The sequence below is a fragment of the Gymnoscopelus microlampas genome (genome assembly GCF_963454915.1).
Source record: "Gymnoscopelus microlampas genome assembly, chromosome: 15".
In the NCBI taxonomy this organism is placed as follows: domain Eukaryota; kingdom Metazoa; phylum Chordata; class Actinopteri; order Myctophiformes; family Myctophidae; genus Gymnoscopelus; species Gymnoscopelus microlampas.
Window position 1 is genome coordinate 44140524 of NC_139952.1, and position 24058 is coordinate 44164581.

Consider the following 24058-nt stretch of genomic DNA (forward strand, 5'->3'; position numbering starts at 1 on the left):
GTCATCCAATCATGTTGCAAGGTAGCCTACTGTATAGGCGCACAGACAGAAGTGAAAATAAAAAAATCAAGTGGCGTGGCCTTACTACATACCAGAGGTGAGGCACATGAGTTTTTTTTTCTGGTTTCTTCAAGCAGGAATCTACAGTATGCATTGTACTACAATTTACAATTTAGGCATTTAGCAGACACTCTTAACCAGAAGGACTTACAATAAGGTAATCACATACATCAAATGCAGAGAGACAGTGTAGTGCCTCAGTAAACTAGGATTACAGGTAGAACCTATAGCATCAGTCTATTATCAATAAAGAGGTCAAAGTCAAAGCGTCTGAATAATCTGCTATGTAACTTTTATCATTGTGGTCAAGAAAAACAAGCCTAAGTAACATAACATGAGAACAAATGACCAAGCTAAGTCTGCATGGTCGTTATATCTAGATCAAGTGCTAGGGGTTAAGTTGGAGTCTGAGGAGGTGAGTTTTCAGATTACTGCAGAAAATGACTGCTCAAAATTCAAGAGATGTGTGATCGGTTTCTGCTGGTAGAGAGACTGTGTGTCATTATGTTTAGCCAATGGGAAAATAGCACAACAAATCTAAAAACTGGTTCTATGTTGTGATTGGTTGTGCCCAGTGTACAAGCTGCTGGTATACAGGCCAGGGTTGTATTACAGGAAATGAAAATACTCTGTCTCTCTGATTTGTTGCAACACTTTGATTCACTTGTTAACCAGAGAGAGACTTCTACAGAAAAATACAGAGATACAGAAATAAAGAAACTGTAGATAGATAGTAGAATAGACCCTAACCCTATAACCACCCAAAATATAAGATATTTCGGTTCAACTGCTGTATTGATCATTTCACTCTACAACCTACACTGGGGTAAGGACAGGGCAGGACTTGACCTGCTATGACTAATATTAATTGATTGATTTATTAGTTGATTGATAGATTTATTGATTGATTGATGGATGGATTGATTGATTGATTGATTAGTACTAACGCTCCATCTTCTAGTACTACTGGTATTGCTACAGCTACAACATTTACAGTAAAACACCAATGAGTGAGAGATTTCAACATTTAACACCTCTAACACTTCTACTATGTTAGGTTCAAGTTAAGATAGTGGGCCAATATCACTCTAGGGTACCTTTTGGGGTCCTGTTGATGAATCCTGTATTTATTCATGTTAATTGTGCATTCAAATTAATATTAGAATATAAATTATATTGCATTTGGGTAAGTTGTTATATTCCTTAAAAATGACTTCTCCCATGTTTCACCCTTTTAACCTTTCCTATAAAAAAGTGGTTGGCTGTATAAAATTAATGTCTTCTTTTAATTAGTATTTAAAAAAAAAAAAAGCTACACTATGTAACTTGCCTCTTCTACCCCGGATTTGAACCCTGTTTCCTGTGCAAGTCCTGCAATTGTGTAATACTTTGTAAAACTTTGTGTCAGATCCTGTGTCTAGGTGAGACATGACCTTTGACATGATTTAAATGTCTCAATAGAAGAGCAGGGAGATCAAATACAACCAACCCAATTATATAAGTTACATTGTATTCACATACTCAATACACAATACAGATTGACAAAATTTAATTTTATTCATAAAAAAAGTTACATGGTGCCGATTTAATTAACTGGGAAATCCCAAAGTGCTCTATAATTGTACTGAACTGGGTGGCTCTTGCTGGCTTGCTTCCTTGTTCTGTGTGCCGTGTTTTGTTGAATAACTGGGAAATCCCAAATCATATTGACAGGTATGATAATGAATACACCTTTTCCATATTAAGGTTTTCTTTCATATTAAGGTGTGACATTAAGTATAGTGTAATCTATGAAACGGCTGATGCTCACTCAATAGCCCTCATATATCACATGCAAGTTTGATAAACACAGTGGATTTCTGATGTGCAGGTCAAGGGTATTGAGCAATTCCACACATTAGAATAGCAAATAGTATAATATACAAGGTGAAAAGTTATAATAAATGTACAGTACTTTTGATAGTAATACAGAGAAGTGAAATTCATGATTCATGAATAAACAAATGTGTATAGATTATAGAGGGTATCAAGCAATAAAAAGATAGAATTTATGTATTCTCAAAAAACAAAAACAAAACAAAAAAATAATAATTATACAGCTAAAATGTACCCCCTGGTAAGAAGCTTTAATTGGACTTGATCTGGGTTATATAAAAATGTTCTGGCAATTAACAACAAGAATGACGACGACAGCCCGCGCCTCAGAGTCAGCCTCCCTTATCGATATACTGTATTCACTGTGGGCACTCAGCTGATGTCTTAGTAGTCTTACCTATGATGAGGTGGATTGTGGACTGACAGACTTATGTGACAACAGCTTGGCTGTGCTTGGCAAACAACGCCCCCGGAGTGCCGCTGGACTTCAAACCGCGCCCCCCGACCGTCTCCATTGGCTGGCTGTTTCCAAAATATATATCTAGCTGATGATGATGATGATGATGATGATGATGATGATGGTTAAAATACGCTATGCTAGTCGGTTTATATAGGTTAATACCGAAAGAGTTTATGAACACGCTAGTCTGTTTATATAGCTTAATAATTGCTTCTCTGCTGGCTATACCGAAAGAGTATGATTAGTGATTAGCCACCATCCATTCACCTGCACCTCCTCTTAAATGAATTCTATACTGCCTGAATGGCATCATAGTGATTGCCAGAGTCAGGATCTTTATTTGTCACTGTTGCACAAATACTGTAACATAACTCTGTCGAAATAGTGGGTGTTTTTTGTATTGCGAGCTTGTAGATACGATTATTTTCACTACGTCACTCACAACATTAGACCAGAAAAATAAGTATAATTATAAAAAGAGAAAATTGGGTGTCTTTTGACTTCTGCAACAGAGTGTGCCAGATTATTTGGAGCTAGTATTCTGGCCCTCTTGGATTGGAGCCAATGGAGACGGTCGGGGGCACAGTTTGGATTCCAGCGGCACTCCGGGGGCGTGGTTTGCCAAGCACTCCCGTACGCTCCCAAATCACACGTCACTGTGCTAACAATTGAGTGATTTGCATGTGACAACAGTCTACTTACTATATTAATAGCTTCAGATTTGCATTTGTGTGCATGCCAATTTCTGTTCTCTGTGCAATACCTGTTTGGCAGGGACCAAAGCTATTTGTGTGCATATACCTGAGAGCTTAGTAGCAGAGAATGTTGGTCATGTTGATATTTGGTCATGTTGATATCTTGTTTTTTCTAAGCTGTGTCTGATTGATTTATTTCCTCATGTAAGCTTCTACTGTGGTCATGAGACATGTCTCTCTTGAATGGGGTTGGAAGGTTCCACTGATGGAGAGAATCTCTACAGAACTCAATGAAAGCACAGCTTGTTACTTTATGTCAGTGGTTGTCAAGGTGGGGTTCGGGGACCTCCAGGGGTCCTTGAGTGGGTTCCAGGGGGTTCCCAGCTAAATTTGTCAATAGCATTGAAATCAGTTCAACAACTTTAACCCTATTTTATACATAGGATATTTGAAAATAGCCGACCTAAACTTTGTTTCTTTTTTTTTTTATAGAGATTTTTTCTTCTCCTCTTTCTTCTCTTGTGGGGTTCCTGGCAACACATCTTCTCAGATAGGGGTTAATAATGAAAATGTTTGAGAACAATTGCTTTATATTACAACTATTATTATAAACTCCTCAAAAAAAGTTTGGAAACTTTGGTCAATTGTTTCTCCCCTTCAATAATACCAATTAGTATTGTATTTTTATCGTTGTTATCGTTGATTGCACGGTCCTTACAAGTTATACCTTGTTTTAAAGGTGTTTCCCTCCGAGTTCTCATGGAATATTAAAGGGATTCTAGGTAACTTTAATCCTAAATTAAATAATATTTATATATACATATTTTTAATTTTTCCCCTCTATCAGCCACTATATAATGATGCTGGGGTGTTTTCCTGCATTGAAACACAGTCCTCTTTCTGAAATCCGTATTTTCCCTACTATTTATGTTTTGACATCCAGGTATGAAACGCACACATGTGCGTGTCCGTGCGCGTCCGTGTCCGTGTGAACTGTCCTATTAGCGTCCTCGCTCAATGTTCGAGTGAAACCGAATGGAACCGAGTCCAGCCTGAGTGCACCCGACCAAAAACGAGCGGCAGCCATCTTTTCTATCTGCTATTTTCTACGCAGTTTTAAAACTTCAAAAAGCTCTCAAACTTGGGGGTGGAGTGGAGGGGCAGTGTTTGACAACAGTTTTTTTCTTTTTTTGATCTCTGAAGTTGCCTAGAATCCCTTTAATTCTTCCTGTCTTTGTACCAGGGATGAACCATGGCAAGATCACAAACCATCATCATTATTCTGGAGGAGTTGGGAGACGAGGACTTCAAATTGTTCAAGTGGCATCTTTGTGAGGATAAACGGGTCCCTCGACAGATCCCCTACGCCCAGCTGGTGAAACTGGACAGGGTGGACACCAGTACTAAGATAAAGCAGAGCTTTGGCACTGAGGGAGGCCTGAGGTTCATGATGCTGGTTCTGGAGGTGATAGACAGGAATGATCTAAAGGAGAGGTATTCACCCAAGAGAAGTAAAGGTAGATCAAGAGAAGTTAAACATGAGCACAAGGCCGGCCGTACACTATTTTTAAGATCCATATACTGCTTAACACAACACATGAATCACTGGATTCTCTTTTGGGATGATTATTTACTGAACTATTAGAATCAGAATCTTGTCCTCCAAAAGGCTCCTATAAACTGTGATAATGTCTCTCTCTCTCTCTCTCTCTCTCTCTCTCTCTCTCTCTGTTAGAAGCAGATGCTGACCTTCCAGATATCACTGATGGTGGAGAGAAATCTGAATTCAGAACAGAAGGTTTGACAACTGTGGCAACTTCACTTCTGCCACCATGGCCGTGTTCTATCAAGGCAATGTCTCTATTGGACAATGTCTTCATTATTTATGGCATTTAATCTTTTAAATAGGCCAAAGGACTTTCTTTGACTCTGTCCTGGTTGTAACAATCACTCCCCCTATCCTTCTCTCTCTCTCATTCCCTCTTTTTCCCCTTGCACCCCTCTCTTCCTCGAACCTCAGAGCGGTGGTATGGTCTAGAGGGTGTGTTTCCAGAAGAAACAAGGTAAGACCCAGGCCTGTGTTGAAATGGTACAGTTGTTGTAATAATTCCCGGTTTTCAATTGATTGATTGAATACTTCATTAGTCAAAACAGCACAGAAATACAGTAAAACACTTGGACTTGAACACAAAAAAAGTCCTGGGGACTTGTTTCCACTGTGGTCCTAGGTATTCAGTTCATCAACAGAGCATAGCATATTAACACATTAATACATGTCATCAACAAATACACATTTCTACAGAGGAGAAAACGGAAAAAAAGGGATTTAATATCCATCTCCACCTTGTAGATTTCTGACAGATGTTTTTTTCAGGCCAGTTTTGAAAGACGCCGTGATTCACATAGTTTAATGGCTTATGTCAGGGCATTCCACATTATGGCGGCAGAGTAATAGAAGGAATTTTTGGTTGCTTAGCTCAGATGGATTACAGCAACCATCTTCTTGCAGTCATTGGCTGGCTCTGTATGATTGTTTCAACAAGACAGGTCTAATGTGTGTAGCTTCCATGTGGATGTCTGACTTCATGTGGCCAGTCTGGACAAAGCTCAATCTGACCACAACTGACTTTCATAATGAATTTAAAGTTAAATATTTCAAAAAATATAAAACATGTGAAGCAAATGTGGGGTATTACGTGCTTGGCCTACTGGCATCGTGCACAAGACATCTGGCACTGATCGCTCCAGCTGTTTGCAAGATTAGTACAGACACACAGAGAGACACACGGACACACAGACACACAGACAGACACACGGACACACAGACAGATTCATAGTCATAGACTCACAGACATTTAACTCCCCTCCTAGAGCCATGCCATGAATCATCATTGCAGTGATTTGTGCTAAGACATTTACCATCCTCACCTATTTATTATTATTGTCTCCACCAGGCCGAAAGGCATGGCGAGAGAGTATATTTTGCACCCTGTCCGTCCGTCCGTCCATCTGCCGTCCGTCCGTCCGTCCGTCCGTCCGTTTGTGGACAGCTAATCTCCTGCACCGTTGCCTTGATCGCAGCGAAACTGTGCACACACACTCCCTGGCTGTTCAATTCAGAACCTCTGCCCCAAAATTTTCACATGGGCCTGTTATAGCACCACCAGGAGGCCGCTTTTTGCAAAACAAATTTTTTGACAGTACTCCTACAGATTTTGTCCAAACGTCACGCAAATCGGTACACAGTATCTCTATAGTCATTAAACAAAAAGGGTCTTTCAGATTTTTCACTTTTCATTCTAAGAATGGCTTCCAAAGTTTGCAGGAGTGCTCCGTTTTGAACAAAAGGCCTCAAATCATGAACACAGTGTGACTGTCCCCCCTCTTATGCATTTCAACCGGACTGTGATCATTTATTATTGGTTTCTGTTTCTCTATTCATTCATCATGCACTTTAAATATCACCATGCACTTTATACTCTGTGTTGTATTGTTGTATGTTGTGTGTGTGCTAAGGGTTTATGGGAGCTCCCTAGTAACTTTGTTGTGACAATTGTGTATGCATTTGTGTGCAATGACAAATAAAAGCCTATTCTATTCTATAACACAGTGTGCAATTTCCATGAAATGTTGCACACACATTCCCACTAGGCCGAGGAAAAAATGTCACTGGATTTTTTTCAAATCAGCCTCATGGTGGCGTCGATTGGTGTTTTTACCTATAACTGCACCGATCTGTCTAAAACTTTGTATGTGCGCTCTCTAGAGGCCAAGGAAAAACCTTTGCCCTGCACTTTTCACATCTGCATTTTATAACGCCACCAGGAGGCCGACTCAAAATTTCATGCAAATCAGTACACATGATCTCTATAGTCATGTGATCAAGACTGATCTGTTAGATGTCTGTCATATTCCATCCTGATTGGCTAAGATTGACATCTAAAGCTTGCAGGAGTGGCCCGTTTTGAACAAAAATGCCGCAAATCATGAACGCAGCGTCCGACCTTTCCACATTGGCCTGTTATAGCGCCACCAGCAGGTCTAATTTAGCAAAACACATTTTTGGAACAAACTGCCTCAACTCACGAATGCAGTGTCCGATAGCCATCAACGGCCTAAGAAGAAATGGCACCCTTTTCACATTGGCCTATTATAGTGCCACCAGGAGGCCACGATAACCTACCTGAGCTGGCGGAGACCTGTGCTTCGAGGAGCACCTTTTCCAGTTATTATTATTACTATTATTATTATTATTATTATTATTATTACTAACTTGCATCGTTTCCAACTTGCATCGTTACCGGGTTGTTAACAGTGCGTGTGCCTCATGCATTTCATGTGTGTTAATCCATCCTATCTCCTGTACCTCTTCTTGTCGGGGTGCAGTGACAGTGGCTCTCAATGGAAAATATACAGCTGCATGGCTGTGGGTCTGTTCTCTGCCATTCTGGGGACCACCCTACTGGTAGTCTCCACAGCAACTGACCACTGGCAGGTACACCGTTGGGATGGGAATCAACCACAGACCATCCTGGGCCTGTGGAAGTACTGCAGATCAGACAACCCGTTGAGTAAGAACTTAGAAGGAGAGTGGGGTAAGATGAGCCACTTTTCACTTAAGTTGAAATTCGCCCTGTTATTAATTATTAATATTAAGGTAGGGTTAAGGGATTTTCTTTGGTTAAAATAAGTGTTAAATAGCTCTATATTCTGACAGTACTCATTGCTATAGAGTGTTTGTTCAGTAACAGGTGTCTCCATGTCTCTCCAGCTATTTATTAAACGGAAAATGCATTTTCAGGTCGGTATACCAATTTTATCCAATCAGGACAGAGAACTCAGAGACAGCATATACAGATTAAACAAGTGAAATTGGAAGTGATGACACAAAGAAATGAGCAGACAAAAATGGAACTGGAACATTATACAAATTAGGTATAAATTCTGCAACCCACCTGAAAATGTATTTTCTGTTTATTGAAGAGCTGGACAGATGGGGAGACTCCTGTTACTGAACAAACACTCTATAACAATGATTACTATGAGAATATAGTGCTTTAAGATTTTAGCTTAAAACGTTTCGTTATAACCAAAAATATCACTTACCCTACCTTAAGAGTTGTTAATAGCTGTTACCTGCTAGTGGTTTAAAAGCTGTTAATAATATACATAATAAAGGATCCATTATCCTTAATAAGGCATTGTTCTAACTTAAGATCAGGTAGATGCAAAAAGCTTAGTTAAACTGTTACTGAGTGCATAGGTAGCTGCTAATAAATGCACAGTAAAATATAATTTTTATAAAACACAAAAAAACTCAGTAAAGGTTGTAAAATTACATAATAGGAATGTAAGTAACTAAACTAAATGGGATGTTACGGTTGCAGTTGTAATTGTATACTTTCTATTTATATTAAATAGATCAGTATTTAACCAAAGACGGCAGGAAGGTCTCAATCCATATTATGACTGATGACTTGTCCCATGACACCCCCTGCCTGTCTGTGTCTCAACCATCAGCACCAGCACTCCACACCGCCGGTGCCTTCATGGTCCTGTCGTGCATGGCATGCTTTGCTGCCATCATCGTGTCCTTTGTCCTGAGGTTTAAACGCTCCTTGGTGGCAGGGATTATGTTCCTAATTTCGAGTGAGTCTTCCCATCGAAAAATAGGTCTCTATATACTTAAAGGGTAAGACCACTTTGGTAGAGGTTTGGGTTGTGTAGTTACCTTGCCATGATGTAACTCCAAAGGTGGGCAAGAAATAAAAAAAAATTGCTCCATTGATTAGAAATTGATGATTCAAAATATGCTCCTCATTGACTTACATTGTACGGTAAAACAGCTCTCAAAGTCACTCTTTTAGCACAAAAACGAACGCAAACAAAGTTCATTCAGACAATATAGAACATCACCAAACCCAGTACTGTTTTTTTTTTAAATAAAAATGTCAACTTCCTGTTGATTTTGCCATTTTTAATAAGTAGAAAACCCGGACTGGATCGGCGGATCCGGATCCAGATCTTCAAATAGTAAAATCAACAGGAAGTTTACATTTTTATTAAAAAAACAAACAGTACTGGGTTTGGTGATGCTCTATATTGTCTGAATCAGCTATGTTTGGGTTCATTTATGTGCTAAAAGAGTGACTTTGAGAGCTGTTTTACCGTACAATGTAAGTCAATGAGGAGCATATTTTGAATTATCAATTTCTAATCAATGGAGCAATTATTTTTGATTTCTTGCCCACCTTTGGAGTTACATCATGGCAAGGTAACTACACAACCCAAACCTCTACCAAAGTGGTCTTACCCTTTAACATAGCAAACTGCACTGGTGCCCAGAAATACCTGGTGGGTGAATGTGATGTAGGCCTATAAATTGTACAGTTTAAACATTTGAGTGGTAGAAAAGACCAGAAAATATGTGCAGTCCAAATTACCATTTACCAACAAATGTACTGTATACATAATCTTGTAACTCTCGATCTCCAATCTTTCCCAGCTTTCATTGTTCTGATGGTACTGGCCATCTATACTGGCATGATTTTCACTTTCTTTGGGGGTCAGGATCCCAGCAACTGGTACTTCGACTGGTCTTACAAACTAGCCTGGGTGGCTGAAGTCATGATCTTGTTTGCAGGTAGGAGATGAGTAAAGTGCCACACAAAAACGTAGCGATGTCCTAGGGTTCCCAAGGAGGCAAAAAGAGGACTGCAAAAATAATAGTGTTTATGCCTTTATAAAGCATTTTGTTTTGTTTTTTACAACTTTTGTTCTGCAAACAAACATACAATTGGCTTAAATTCTCACAGACTACTCAGTCATATGTTTCGAGTACAAAAACGCTTTCTTAGGCAGCAACGATAAGCGTGTGAATAATGTCAAATAGGAAGGGAGAGGGGTCACATACGCCACGTTGGGCCCCTGTGTGCATCCATGACTAAACGATAGTGCCCTCTATCTGTTGCAGGTACCCTTTACATGTGTGCCAACAAAAAAAGAGGGACTGGTCCACGCTAGAGGGAGACCTCCACCCAGACAGAAATATATTCTACAATATACCAAAGTGGTCAGAACCACATCTAGGACCAGAAAGATTATGTCTGACACTATTGATAGAGACTAAGAACTGATCAAATTACTTTTAGAAGTCTTGTGATTCCATTAGATTATTAGTGATCATTGTATTATGTATATTGTCAAGTTTTACTTAGCATTATTGCACTACCTTCATTCAGTATCAGTTTACAATTATGTGAAAGGGAAATATATTTCTAATGTGAAACATGTATTGCAGGTTTCAATAAAGTTCCTCTTCAAATAGTCTGTGATGTTATTAGTTTTAATGTATTAAATTCCCCATGCCACCAGTAGAGGTCAGCACTATACCTCAATGAAAAGACAACAATACTTTATTGAGCTAATTTAGACATTGAACACATATGATTTTGAAGATAAGCAAAATGTCCCATCCTTCTCTAAACCTACACATTAGTAGTAGGACAGACTATAATCTAAAGAGAGTCCTTGGGAAAAGGTTTAGTGATATTTTGTGTAATATATGGTGGGGAATGAAGATCATTAGTAAATTCATTAGAGAATAATAACCCCACACTGTAGAAATGTTCCTCTCCCTATTATAAAGCAAAAAAGGTCTGTGAAAAAAATGATGAAAGTCACACATACTGTACATTAAAGTACATTACAGTACAGTATTTTACTTTAAAACACTTCTGGGGTCATTTTGACATCTACCCAGGCCTTTGTGTGCACCTCAGACAGCTTTTAAGTTGTTTGATTCAATATTTAGATATTTGACATCCATTTAATCAGACACGCCTATATACTGTAAGCGTGTCTCACTTTTTGTTGCAGAACTAGATTCATGTCACCATTTGGTACAGATGGTCTCGTGAGTCATGCAAAAATTACCGTCTAACAGGGTTTTGATACTCTATACCGTAATTGTTTGCCTTTAACACAAACAAAACTATATAGTAACACAGTGAACTGACTATAATTGTCTTCAAGGATAGCCGTTACCAATTTTGTATGTTTTTTCGTTTTTTAGAACCTCTATATCATCAATGTAACATCCAATCATCCCCAAATTGGAACTCCATATTAAGGGCCTCTTTAAAGTGCACTTCCAAAAAGAACGCTTTCACCTCTGCAAAATTGCAAACAGTTGTACCATTCCCCCCGCAGCTATCTTGTGTCCTGGGAGGGGGGGGGGCAAAAACCTGTTCAGTAGTGTACTGATCAAAGTCCTGCTCTTTTCCTTGGTTCAGCCTGATGAACAAACAATGAACAATGCACACGCATACAGTACATGCACAGTCGCACACGCACACACACATACTATATATATTAAAACAACATAATCCAGTTACCGCTGCTCTGTTCAGTGCAATATAGGCCTAGATTTTAGGGCGCTGTAAAGCCTCAAATTGTATACAGTATAAATGTAATGAAACGTTATTATTTACATATCCCTCCTCATCGTTGTCTAGAAAATCCTCTAAAATGGTATGTTATTTTCTATCAATCAGTTTGCCATCTTGACACCTTGGCAAAACAGTATATTTCAGTTCAGGCTTCAGGGATCAGTCTTTAAATAAAGAATGGTTTTGGGCGGCAGCACTGCAAATATCTGATCATCTAATAATCTATCCTAGTTTTAGATTAACCCTTATATTTGCTGCAGATTATCGGTATTTCCAACCAAGCAGTGTTCATTTTGACAGCAAATTCTGATTTAGACTTAGTCTTCTGGATAACGCACCATTTAGTTTTAGTTCTATTTTACTCATCTGAAATTGTTCAGTCTTAGTCTAGTCGACTAAATATCAAAATCTTAGTCTTTTAGTATTTTAGTCTTTTAGTCTTAGTCAACAAAATGAACACTGCGACTAGGGTTGTCCGATATTGGCTTTTTTAACGATAACCGATATACCGATATTGTCCAACTCTTAATTACCGATACCGATATCAACCGATACCGATATATGCGGGGATTATTGTGATTAGGGTAAGCTCAAATTTCATATCACACACACCATATACAGTAAGAACTCCTGTAACTTATTTATAAAGCAAAAAAAAAAAAAAAACATTTTTTTTTTTTTCAAAAACCGATACCGATATTTTCCCGATATCAATTTTTATGCTAATATCGGGAGGCCGATAATATCGGACATCCCTAACTGCGCAACACGGCAAAGGAAATGGTTTTACATCTTGTTGACCCATGCATGTTTCTAGAGATATGTCCGTTGTCTCTGTTTAGAGACTTTAATCTTAATCTGAGAACCTGTTACTCTCCTTGAAGTTACAACAATGTTGAAGTTGTCCTTCAAAAACAAAACACTTGAATGATTTAGGCTTAATCTACTGATGAGTTCAAGTCAAAACTAGACTTAGTTATGCAGTATTGGTCTCACTGATTAAAAGCAAAGAAAACATGCAACTGAACCTATCTGTACTGACCAGTCTGGAAAGGACTAAAAAAGATCAGAATAGCATTTTACACTGATTTATATCCAATTGGATGCATTTGTCTAAAAATGAAAAAAGGAACACAGAGTGAAAACATATTATGGAGAAACGTTATACATAATGGCAGGACATTCTGGATTCTCAGTCTTGCAATAAACTGTGTCAGGACGCACGCACGCACGCGCGCGCGCGCGTGCGTGCGTGCGTGTACATACGTGTATTTAAACAGACAACAGACATTTAAGCAGGCGTTATAGGTAGATAGACTCAGCAGACACGTTGATTTGCTAGGTGAGGATTCATTCAAAAAGAATGCTTGCCATTTCGCAGGCACCTCGGCCAACATAACATGAAAAAGAATGAAAACTCACAAACACACAGCTACACATAGACAATACAAAGGAAATGCAAGGCCCACAATAACTGCCACTCGTGTGCTGCAGGAAATGCCCCCCCTCTCAATGTTGTGCAACAACAAATCAAACAAATTCAACTTGCACAAGACTTGCAGAGATGGAAGTTGCAGAGAGGTAGGTTTTCTTCACAAGGCATATAGGGCTGTGGTTAAGTTGAACGTTGGCCATCTGTCATTTCTTGAAACAATAGATGATCAGTTGCCTACTCTGTCACCACATCCTCTCCTCTCGCGCTGCACACTCTACACCCCCCGCATACTGCCAGTTTAACATCTTTCATGCAAAACCCTCGCACTCTCATGGACACTTTGCTTCATGTGTGGTGGTGGAAAAAGTACTCAAATTGTTTACTTAAGTAAAAGTATCAATACTGCAATGTAGAAATACTCTGTTACAAGTAAAAGTCCGGAATTCAGAATGTACTTGAGTAAAATTACAAAAGCATTGGCATCAAAATGTACTTAAAGTACCAAAAGTAAAAGTAGTCATTATACATTTCAAGTATATAAAAATCTTTTGAAAGTAGCAGATCTACAAGCTCACAATGCGTCGCATCGCGACGCATTGTGAGCTTGTAGAATGGCTATTTTCAAATGGTCGAAATGTATAGGGCTTAAGTGGTTAATGTATGTTATAATAATAATAATAATAATAATCAAAATCCAGACAATAACTAGTAACTAAAGTTTTCAAACAAATGTGGTGGAGTAAAAGTACAATATTTGGATCAAAAATGTAGTGGAGTAGAAGTAAAAGTATTGGAAATTGGAAATACTCAAGTAAAGTACAAACACCGCATAATAGTACTTAAGTACAGTACTTAAGTAAATGTACTTTCCACCACTGCTGACAAGTATGACTTCGTCTAAAAAATACATCTGTCTCTACAAAAAATATCAAGAATGGGTGTGACCAGTTTCTACTGGTAGAATGAATATTCTCAAACAATTAAATACTTCTACACAGTATGTTGTGATTGGCTGGGGGCACCTACAGCCTGCCCTCAAAGTTACAACTCATTGCCCGCCCCCAGATAGCTTTAAAGAAAGTAAGAGAGACGGACTTGTCTGTGGAGCTGCTGTATTGATTGATTCATTCTACAACCTACATCCTAACCTGAGGTAAGGATACAATTACCTGTATTGCTGCTATGACTAATATTATTAATACATTTATTACTAGTACTAATAAAAAAACATCTTCTTGTCAATAATTTAAAAAAAAATAAAAAACAATAGTGTAGATTTACAGGAGGGACATGTCCTTGAATCTTAAAGTAGTTCACCCAAAATATGACTTGTTTTCTATCAATTACACACACCATGAAGTATTGAATTCATGGAGATTTTTTCATTGTTGCCGCATTCCTAAGCCAATAATGTGATGACTGGCGGAAAGATGCTAATGTATCCGGTAAGAGACTCAGAGACTCTTTGAGTCTCCTACCGGAGAGACCGCCGGTTATCACATTTTTGGCTTAGGAATGCGACAAAAACTAAAAAATCTCCATGAATTCAATGCTTCATGGGGTGTGTAAATAGAAAATAAGTATTTTTTTGACAATCGGTGAGCATAAATAACCTGCTTTGTGACCTGGGTGACAAAAGAGTTGACAATATTCCACTCTGTGCTGTTGACATCATTAAAGAAATAAGATCTCTACGGCGAGAATAATGTCTCAAAAATAATTAGTAAATGCAAGGACCATGATCCAAAAAATATTCCACTATTTACTAATGTGTTTTGCTATCCACTAACACAACAATACTTACATGAAACTTGTAATTTGGCATTTAGTGAATGTGAGATGATTTGGACAAATATATAGTCTTTTGTCATATAATTTGTAATTTGTAAAAAACAATGTAACTCTGCGCATTATAGCTGACTGGGTTCATAAGAAGCCTACATCTACTTTGCTTGACATAGAGAACTCTATGTCTGTATATACTGTGTGTTTGTGTATGTGTGTGTATGTATGTATGTGTAAGCTAAACACTGGCTGATCATCGGCTATGATCAATTCATACAGTAGTGTGCAACTGTAGGCATGGTTTATATTTTCAAGATAACTAATATTCTCGTTTTTTTCTTCCATTTAGCTCAACCAAGCAACATGGGGTTTATTCAGGAGCTCCTCGTGGACACCCTGTCCGAGATGGATGATGCAGAATTAAAGATTTTCCAGGGCCGACTCTCTCAGTCAGCTCTGGAAGACTTTGAAAACATTCCTAAGGGCCGTCTGCAGAATAAAACCCGGGAGGACACAGTGGATCTCATGGTGAAACATTACACTGAAGACGGGGCTGCGACTGTTACTCTGGAGATCCTGGGTCTGATGAAACAGAAAGACGCAGCCGATAAGCTGAGGAAGAAATTAGATGCCAAAAAATAATGGTAATAACTGTCAGTGGTGGAATAAGTACTCAGATATTTTACTTAAGTAAAAGTAGCAATACCACAATATAAAAATACTCTGTTACAGGTAAAAGGCCTGTGTCCAAAAGTTACTTGAGTAAAAGTACAAAAGAATTGGCATCAAAATATACATAAAGTACCAAAAGTAAAAGTACTATTACATGTTTGAAAATAGCAGATCTACGATCTCTAGTATAGGGCTAAAGTGGTTAATGTATGTTTTATAATATAGTAATTTATAGCTGCATAGTAACTAGTAACTAAAGTTGTCAAATAATTGTAGTGGAGTAAAAGTACAATATTTGGAGTAGAAGTAAAAGTATTGCATATTGGAAATACTCTAGTAAGGGCACGGTCTCACCGCACTTTTATTTTACCTATGGGACGGAATCTGCCAATGCTTTGTCAATGCAAATTTGTGGATTCATGGTCTTGCGCATTTTTCCAAGAATCCACGCATTTGCATTGACAAAGATTCCGCCCGAGAGGTAAAACAAAAGTACGGTGTGACCGTGCCCTAAAGTAAAAAGTAACTCAAAATTGTACAAAAAAAAGTACTCAAAAAGTACAGTACTGAAGTACATGTACTTAGTAACTTGTCACCACTGATAACTGTAACAAAATTAGAATAAACTATAAGAAAACCAAATGTCTCTTAAGGGTGCAGTCACACCGAGCTTTGATTCTGCCTATGCTGGGATTCTGCCAATGCTTTTCAATGGGAACGGAGCGGTTTGTTGCCATTCGTGGATTTCCGAAAAAAACAAAACACGCTCCATTCCCATTGAAAAGCACTGGCACAATTTAAGTTTGGTGTGACTGCACCCTAAACTAGCTCCAATTGGAACCTCTCCCTCTGCTGTATAGCTCCTAGATGAGGTTCCACATTACAAGGTGTTGGGGGGGAGGGAACGGTGAATATTTTCCACTATGCATGATTCTTACCCCTATTCAAAAAGTAAAGGTCGACCCCCCTGTTTTCAGTTGTTTTAAATTTTTGCGCTCAAAAATATCTAACCGACGGATGGAAACAAGCGTTTAAATAGCTTTTTTAGTCAGCCTGTGGCCAGTCAACCCCCGTTTGCATGCACAATACTGCTCCCGTAAGATTGCAAACATGCAAACAAGCCATTAAGGGTATGGTCCCACAGCACTTTTATTTTACCTCTGGGACGGAATCTGCCAATGCTTTGTCAATTGCAAATGCATGAGTTCATGGTCTTGCACATTTTTTCCATGAATCCACGCATTTGCATTGACAAAGCATTGGCAGATGCCCCAGAGGTAAAATAAAAGTGCGGTCGGACCGTGCCCTAAATGTTTGTTTCAACCCGTCGGTTAGATTTTCTTGAGCGCTAAAATAGCAGGGGGGTCGACCTTTACTTTTTGGATATGATGTGCAGAAAAGGGTAAGAATCATGCATAGTGGAAAATACCCCCCCCCCCCCCCCCCCCCACAGGCACCTAGTAATGTGTAACCTCATCTCGGAGCTATACAGCAGAGGGAGAGGTTGCAAATGGGGATAACCCAAAACCAATCCTTAATAGGTCTCTGTCTTTCATTCCCAAAAGGATAAGCAGCTGAACAAGAAGCCTCCAGGTCATCACATTTTTCCTTCTCATCAATTTTTTTTAATGGTCCTGCTATCAGTGGCAATGTTTGTCTGTTAACATTCACATTAACAAACCTTAAGTGTCCTAATGAACTGTTTAAAATGGGATAACTGCTGGAATATAATCAGATACATTTTTATATGTATTTACTATTTCTTGTCAAGCATGTTTCTTTGCTATACATTTTGAGATAAATACATTTTTATCATTTAATATTCCAAGTATTCTTTAAATAACTTGTTCTTGATTACCACAAATCATTAGGTTAATTCTTATATTATGAATGAAGTTTAAAAATGACCCATTTATTCATGTGCGATTAAAAAAAAACAATGAAAATATATGATCATTTTGTTAAAGTAATGACATAATTAATATTAAAATAATGCTTGTCACTTTGTCACACATAACATAACAGAGAATATTGATGTTGAACTGTTGTGTATCCTTATAGTGTGTAGTGAACTAAATAAAAGGCTAATATCCCACATTTTTTGTTTTTGCTTTGTTTTGCATGTTGGCTGTGCCCTTCATGCACCTCTTCTTTTACATGTATATAAGGCACGACAAGGTATAAGAAAAATTCTAAATGTAAAAACAAACACATTTCAACGCCAAGCGTCTTCTTCAGGAATGTCTTTGCTCAGCTCAGCTCAGAATGCATACTGTGTCATTTTATTTTTTTTGCCATTAATTTAGAAATGTTCACGAAAAATCGTGAACATTTGTGCAAATATTTGCTTCTTGGGGGATTCTACAAATGTCTTCTAAATCTTAACAGTAAAAAAAACATATGTTGCTATTATATCAGTGGTTCTCAAACCTTTTTCATGTCAAGGACCACCCAATTTGATACAGTATGTATCTGTGCAGCGCTATGAGCTTGTATATCTGCTATTTTTGAATAAGCAAAGAAATCTAAAGTGACACAGATACGTTCCTGGATTGAATGGGTTAATGATGCAATCTTTATGTAACCAAGATAGTCATTGCAGAATACAAAATAGCAGTGGTGTAAAGTAACTAAGTACATTTACACAAGTACTGTACTTAAGTACAGGTTTGGGATATTTTTACTTTACTGGAGTATTCCCAATTTTCAGTACTTTTACTTCTATTCCACTACATCCCAGGGGCAAATATCATACTTTTACTCCACTACAATTATTTGAAAACTGTAGTTGCTAGTTACTTTGTAGATTTGGATTATTATTACAAAACCACTTATATACAGTATATATACTTTGGCAATTTGAAAATAGCAGATCTACAAGCTCACAGCGCATCGCCTTGCGACACGCTGTGAGGTTGTAGATCTGCTATTTTCATTTTTTATACATTTTACACGTTTGAAAACTTGGGAAATGGGACCTTCTGCATAATGAGTAATTTTACTTTTGGTAGTTTAAGTACATTTTGATACTGATATGTTTGTATACCTTACTTGTAGCAGAGTATTTTCTACATTGCAATATTGATACTTTTACTTACGTAAAAATACTGTGAGTACTTTCTCCACCACTGGGTAACAGCTCACACACACTAAATAGAGGATTCTGATGCGTCTCTGTGCAGATCGACGACAGCAAAGTAAGACAGAGAGCTCAGTTGACCTGCTGTATTAAGCCTTTCACTCTGCAGCCTACAGATTCAACTGAGGTAAGGACTACTTGTACTTGAACTTCTACGCAATGGGCCCTCTTATCAATGATGATTGTTTATTTTTTTAAATATATTCTTTGGCCTTTTTATTGATAGGTATACAGTAGGCTGACAGGAAATGGGGAGAGACATGGGGGGGGGGGGTGACACGCAGGCAAAGGTCGTCGGGATCGGGACTTGAACCGGATTACCAGCCTAGGTGCCCAGACAGCTAGGCCAGCTACCCTGATGATTTATCGAGGCCTTAGCCTTTACGATTTAACACTTCTAGTTCTACTGATTTATTTGACCCATTTTCAAGTTTAGATATGTGGGTCAATATCACTGCAGGGTCCTTTTGGTGCCTTTCTTCATGTTCATTTGGAAGTAAAATTTATATTAGAATTTTTATTGCATTTGGATACTTTTACATATTCATTTATATTCATAAAAGTAAAAAAGGGTTTGAGCCTTAAGAATATTTTCCTAGATTTGTAACGGTTTGGTATGAAGATGTGTAGGCTATTTTGCCATGTCCCATGCACTGGTTATCCAATGTTAATGCAAAAAATAAGTAGTATTACCAAAAAGAAAAAAATCTTGTATTGGGGTCCCTGGCACAAAATATTTTCTGAATGGGGTTCGTGGGGTCCTAATACATAATGAATATGGTGGACTCTTGACGTGAAAATGTTCGAGAACCAGTGATCTAAATAACATTTCCCCACCACTGTAGTCAAGCAAAAACTAATAATATATAATGCTATGCAAGTTAACCAGTAACCCACCTCACATGCATGATTCCCTGACCGTTGCCTGCAGGATGCAAAAATCTGAAGGCCTAGAGCAGTGGCTCCCAAACGTTTTAGCTCAAGATCCAAAATATAAATGATATTATTTGCCCAGGACCCAAACTAGTGAAAATAGCACTAATAGATCTACAAGATCACAACACGTCGAGCTTTGATGGTGCTTTTTATTATGTAAAGATGTTTTGTAATTAGCAACATTTTGATTAGTGAATATAATTTCATTATCAAAAGGTTTCTTGGCAGCTGTAACTGATTACAGTTTTTATTTTATTTTTATATTTAAACTTTCCATTGTGTACATCCAAACTCTCACTTGTTTCTTTGAGTTACAATATTAATTACAGTATTAATTACAAACACATTTAAAAAAGGAGCGACATTCTGTGTGTGTGTGTGCGCGTGTGCGTGTGTGTTTGAGAGAATCAGAGAGAGAGAGAGAGAGATTTTCCAATATCAAAGGGACATTTTAACTAACATCTACCTACAACGGTACAACTTAACCATGTGTCCACTCTGTCAGGTGTAAGTGGCTGAGGAGTGGACAATAAGGGTAGATAGACTTTTTGAGTTAAATCAGCATACAAGCAGCTCTGATTATGCTATAGCACAGGGGTCATCAACCTTTTTGACATGAAGTGCCATGTTTTTATTTTCCTTGAGAGTGTGCGCCCCCCCAAAAAAAAAATCAAGATTTAATTATGACACCACATCAAAGTAAAATATTTCCCATATACACCATAACAACCGTATAATTATTGTCCTTCTTTTGAAATATTTTCTTTCACATCAGGACATTGTAATCTCACAATTATGCCAGAGTGCCAGTACCCTCCCCTGTGCCAATGGTGGCACCTGTGCTTAAGGTTGCCTACCCTGTATAGCATAATGTTTGGTTGTTGAAGGGAATTTACTCTACTTCAGCTATATATATATATATATATATATATATATATATATATATATATATATATATATATATACATATATATATATATATATATATACATATATATATACATATATATATATATATATATATACATATATATATATATATATATATATATATATATATATATATATATATATATATATATATATATATATATATATATATATATGTATATATATATGTATATATATATATATATGACAATGTGGACACGTTAAGCTTGGACACCTCTAGTAATGTAATTAAACTGTATCAATAAGAAACACAGCTAATCCTAAACTTCAGCAGTTGGGGGAAAAAACTCAACATGACACATACAAACTCTAATATTACTATATAAATATTAGTAACGTTAAAATGATATACAAATATAAAAGTAATATCAGATGTTGAAGAAAATAATTCAAATGTATAATTATCCAAAATGTTTCAAAAATATGAAATATTCTTTAGAAAATAGCCGATCTAAACTCAAATTGCATTATGATGTGATGCATTTTGAGCTTGTAGATTGACTATTTTCATATAGCCAAATTACAAAATAGGGTTACAATGGTTCAGATTCAGATTCAGATTCCTTTATTTGCCATTGTGTAATACACATAGGAATTTGCTTTGACAATGCATGATTGTGTTTCAATCTTTTTTCACATATATAACATAAATACCAACAACACCAACAACATTGTGCAAGAAATTAAACCGATTTTTATGCAACATTTAATAATTTAGCTGGGGAGCCCTGGAACCATTTCAAGGACCCCTGAGTGCCTCAGGACCCCACTTTGTTATATATTGTTATATATTAACTATCTGCGCTTGATAATATATAACTCTATGGTCTGACTGGAATTCCGTGTGGAATTCTGTGTGGAATTTCATATTTGGGCAACAGCAATGTCATATTTTACGGCATGACATTCAAACAGCTGAGAGAGTGAGACAACAGTACACTCACAGAGAGAAGAGAGAGAGACGTAGAGGAGCAAAAAAGTTTCGGGTGCAAGGATTGCATGCCAACCAATTTCCAAGGTTTTTATTTATTTTCTCCAAAAACTAAATTCTGCCATTTTTCCGGTGTGACCTGCGATACGGACAGACAACTGGCATAACACCTAGATACTGTGCAACTCATCTTGAAACCATCACCAGACGGGGCGCTCTCTGTGACAGCTCCAGTGTTTTAAGTTACCATGCATTGGAAGGCCATGCGAAACGTCCTGCTGGGGATTTGTTTAATTCTGGCCCTGAACCAGAAGTCCTTCTGGTTCCCGACGTCATGGGATGATTGCGATGAAGGGAGTACAGGTGACTGCAAGCCTGGCTCTGCAGCTTGCAAGATGGCCACCCTGTACCCAGGGTTTGGATCCGTACCAGCTCCCATGTTCCTGGATCGAAACTTTAAACGATTCCGCTGCATCAGTGATTATGTCCTTCCTTTTGGAATCAAATCACATGAGAAGATCGTAGAGGATATTCTGTCAGCTACAAACAACTACGGTCTAGGGGAGGAGCTGGACAGTTTAAAAAAGCGATGCATCGTCATCGAGAACGGAGGAATCCTGACCAATAAGTCTCTGGGCCAGACGAACGATATGTTTGATGTCGTTGTGAGGTTGAACGCAGCTCCGGTGAAAGGCTACGAGAGAGACGTGGGCTCCAAAACCACCATGCGCATCTTTGACCCCAAATGTAACCCCCAGAGGATGGAGCCGTTGGAGAACCAGTCGCTGTTCGTCCTCTTGGCCTTTAAAGCTGCGGACCTCGAGTGGTTCCGGCTCATGGTCTTCAAAGATAAGCTACCTGATACAGAGCACTTCTGGAAGTCACTGGCACAGCACGTACCTAGAGATCCCGCAGACATGCAAATCCTCAACCCCTACTTCATCAGGGAGGCCTCTTTCAAACTCATCGGCTTGCCATACCACTGGTTTGGTTGGCCGGTTTGGGATAAGGAGAAGGGCGATGTTCCCACCACGGGGGCAGTTGCCATAACGATGGCCCTTCACAGCTGTGATAAAGTGGCTGTGGCTGGTTTTAGCTTCAACAGGAGCGACCCAGACGCTCCCTTGCATTACTACGACAACCTTAAAATGTCAGAAGTGATAGAACGCGGCGATCATAACGTAGTGAAAGAAAAGCATTTTCTGGTGAAACTTGTGAAGGCTGGAGCGATCCAGGACCTGACCATGGGCATCATCTAGATCACCTAAACAGTGCCCATTTTTCTCATTCTCTTGGGGGATTGGGGGAGCTTAACTATCAATTGTAGAATTAGAGAGAGAGATATTTTTCAAAATCAAAGGGAGATTTGAAATAACATACCTACACAGACCAACACGGTGCAAATTAACCCTGTCAGGTGTAAGTGACTGATGACTGCATGGTTTCATGTAACACTGTTTATTTGCATCTGTGATGATTGTAATGATTCAAATGTTTGTTATTGTTTTTCATTATGTATGTATTTTATATGTTTTATATGCTGTTATCAGGGCTTCCTTGAAAAATAGAGCTTGCTCTCAATGGCCTTCCCTGAATAAATAAAGGGAAAAGAAAGAAAGACTTGATTTTGCACTTGTTGATGCTTTATTTTTTTCTGTGCAGCAATTTGGTCAACAGTTGTTGATGTGCTATATAAATAAAGTTTGACTTGATACAGATTGTTTTGCATTAAAACTGGATAAGCACTGCATGGGACAAAACAGCATATATCCTCATACCAAACTGTATCCAAATGCAATACATATTTTAATATTAATTTGAACGCAGAATGAACATGAACAAAGGCTAAGATTATGGTCTTGGGACCATAACATAAAAGTAAAAACAAGGATTGGATGGTTATGGATTAGGGGTGTGCCGATATATCGTCCCGCGATATATTGCGATACGTTTTCGTGACGATATGTATCGTTTTGGGGGAAAAAAATATTGTTTTGAATAATTTTATTTTTATTTTTTTAACAATCATAATAATCAGGCATGTAAACAGCCCCCAGGTGAAAAGGGTGACAAGTTAACATGTTTTTTTTTCGGGTCAGGTGTCACACTATTGCCCTATTTGGATTCAAAACGGCTATTGTAGCTGAAAAGCTACAAGTTTGCATGTCTGAATAATGCAAAAACAGAATTATTTGTTTGCGTTTGCTTTTTTTCTCCCCCATATATTTTCATAATAAAAAAAAGTGCGTATCGTATCGAAATCATATCGAAGTTGTGAGCCCAAAATCGTATCGTATCGTTTGGTGAAATTAGTGTCGGCACACCCCTATTATGGATGCATATTAAGTTACTTATAAGGTAATGGCGTAGCTCCCATGTCATCTTGGATTTCATGTGGCCAGTCAGTCTACTGGCGTATCTATTTTGGCCGCAATAGTAGTGGGTAGTGAGAACGGTGCGGCTGGCAGTTTTTTTTTTTTTTTTTTTTTTAAAGGAAAAGAAACGCTCTTGCATACCATACAGTTACTTGCTCTGGTGTGACATACTTAAAAATGTAACCTATTTTTATACAAAGAAAATCATCAAATATTCTGCAGAATTTAGTACCAAGCAACATCTCCATGGTGCTACCCTGAGAACTAGACCAAAAGAGTTGCTCACCCCTGGAG

General features: G+C 38.0%; 3 protein-coding genes and 1 long non-coding RNA gene across 5 annotated transcripts in view; all 4 read left to right on the forward strand.

Moving 5' to 3' along the window:
- Nucleotides 1-719: 719 nt before the first annotated feature.
- LOC311062035 (lens fiber membrane intrinsic protein-like) lies at nt 720-10345 on the forward strand. Of its 2 annotated transcripts, none has more exons than XM_084080793.1 (8): nt 720-886; nt 4334-4607; nt 4826-4888; nt 5111-5153; nt 7477-7685; nt 8512-8739; nt 9596-9733; nt 10064-10345. In XM_084080793.1, the coding sequence occupies exons 2-8, from the start codon at nt 4343-4345 to the stop codon at nt 10111-10113; spliced, it is 996 nt and encodes a 331-aa protein (XP_083936919.1). In that variant the 5' UTR covers nt 720-886; nt 4334-4342; the 3' UTR covers nt 10114-10345. The 2 variants fall into 2 exon arrangements, with proteins under 2 accessions (XP_083936919.1, XP_083936920.1); XM_084080794.1 differs by having other exon boundaries at nt 8611-8739.
- A 3666-nt stretch (nt 10346-14011) lies between these two features.
- On the forward strand, nt 14012-17521 carry LOC311061880. The gene is made up of 3 exons (XR_014602428.1): nt 14012-14128; nt 15110-15404; nt 16998-17521. It is a non-coding gene; the product is annotated as an uncharacterized lncRNA (long non-coding RNA).
- A 1041-nt stretch (nt 17522-18562) lies between these two features.
- Nucleotides 18563-24058, forward strand: part of LOC311061870 (uncharacterized protein) — a 32597-nt gene continuing 27101 nt past the window's right edge. Inside the window, exon 1 of the mRNA XM_084080571.1 lies at nt 18563-18698. The gene's annotated coding sequence lies outside the window, so the exon portion shown is untranslated. The remainder of the gene's footprint in view (nt 18699-24058) is intronic.
- On the forward strand, nt 21638-22648 carry LOC311061807 (CMP-N-acetylneuraminate-beta-1,4-galactoside alpha-2,3-sialyltransferase-like; the record flags this gene model as incomplete). The annotated part of the gene is made up of 1 exon (XM_084080504.1): nt 21638-22648. The coding sequence occupies one exon, from the start codon at nt 21638-21640 to the stop codon at nt 22646-22648; it is 1011 nt and encodes a 336-aa protein (XP_083936630.1).

Bases quoted from the DNA above. Each gene is read 5' to 3' on its own strand.
- LOC311062035 (XM_084080793.1), top strand. From the start codon at position 4,343: ATGGCAAGATCACAAACCATCATCATTATTCTGGAGGAGTTGGGAGAC. The intron at 5,154-7,476 runs GTAAGACCCAGG...GTCGGGGTGCAG, and splicing joins GTGTTTCCAGAAGAAACAAG to TGACAGTGGCTCTCAATGGA. The intron at 8,740-9,595 runs GTGAGTCTTCCC...AATCTTTCCCAG, and splicing joins GATTATGTTCCTAATTTCGA to CTTTCATTGTTCTGATGGTA.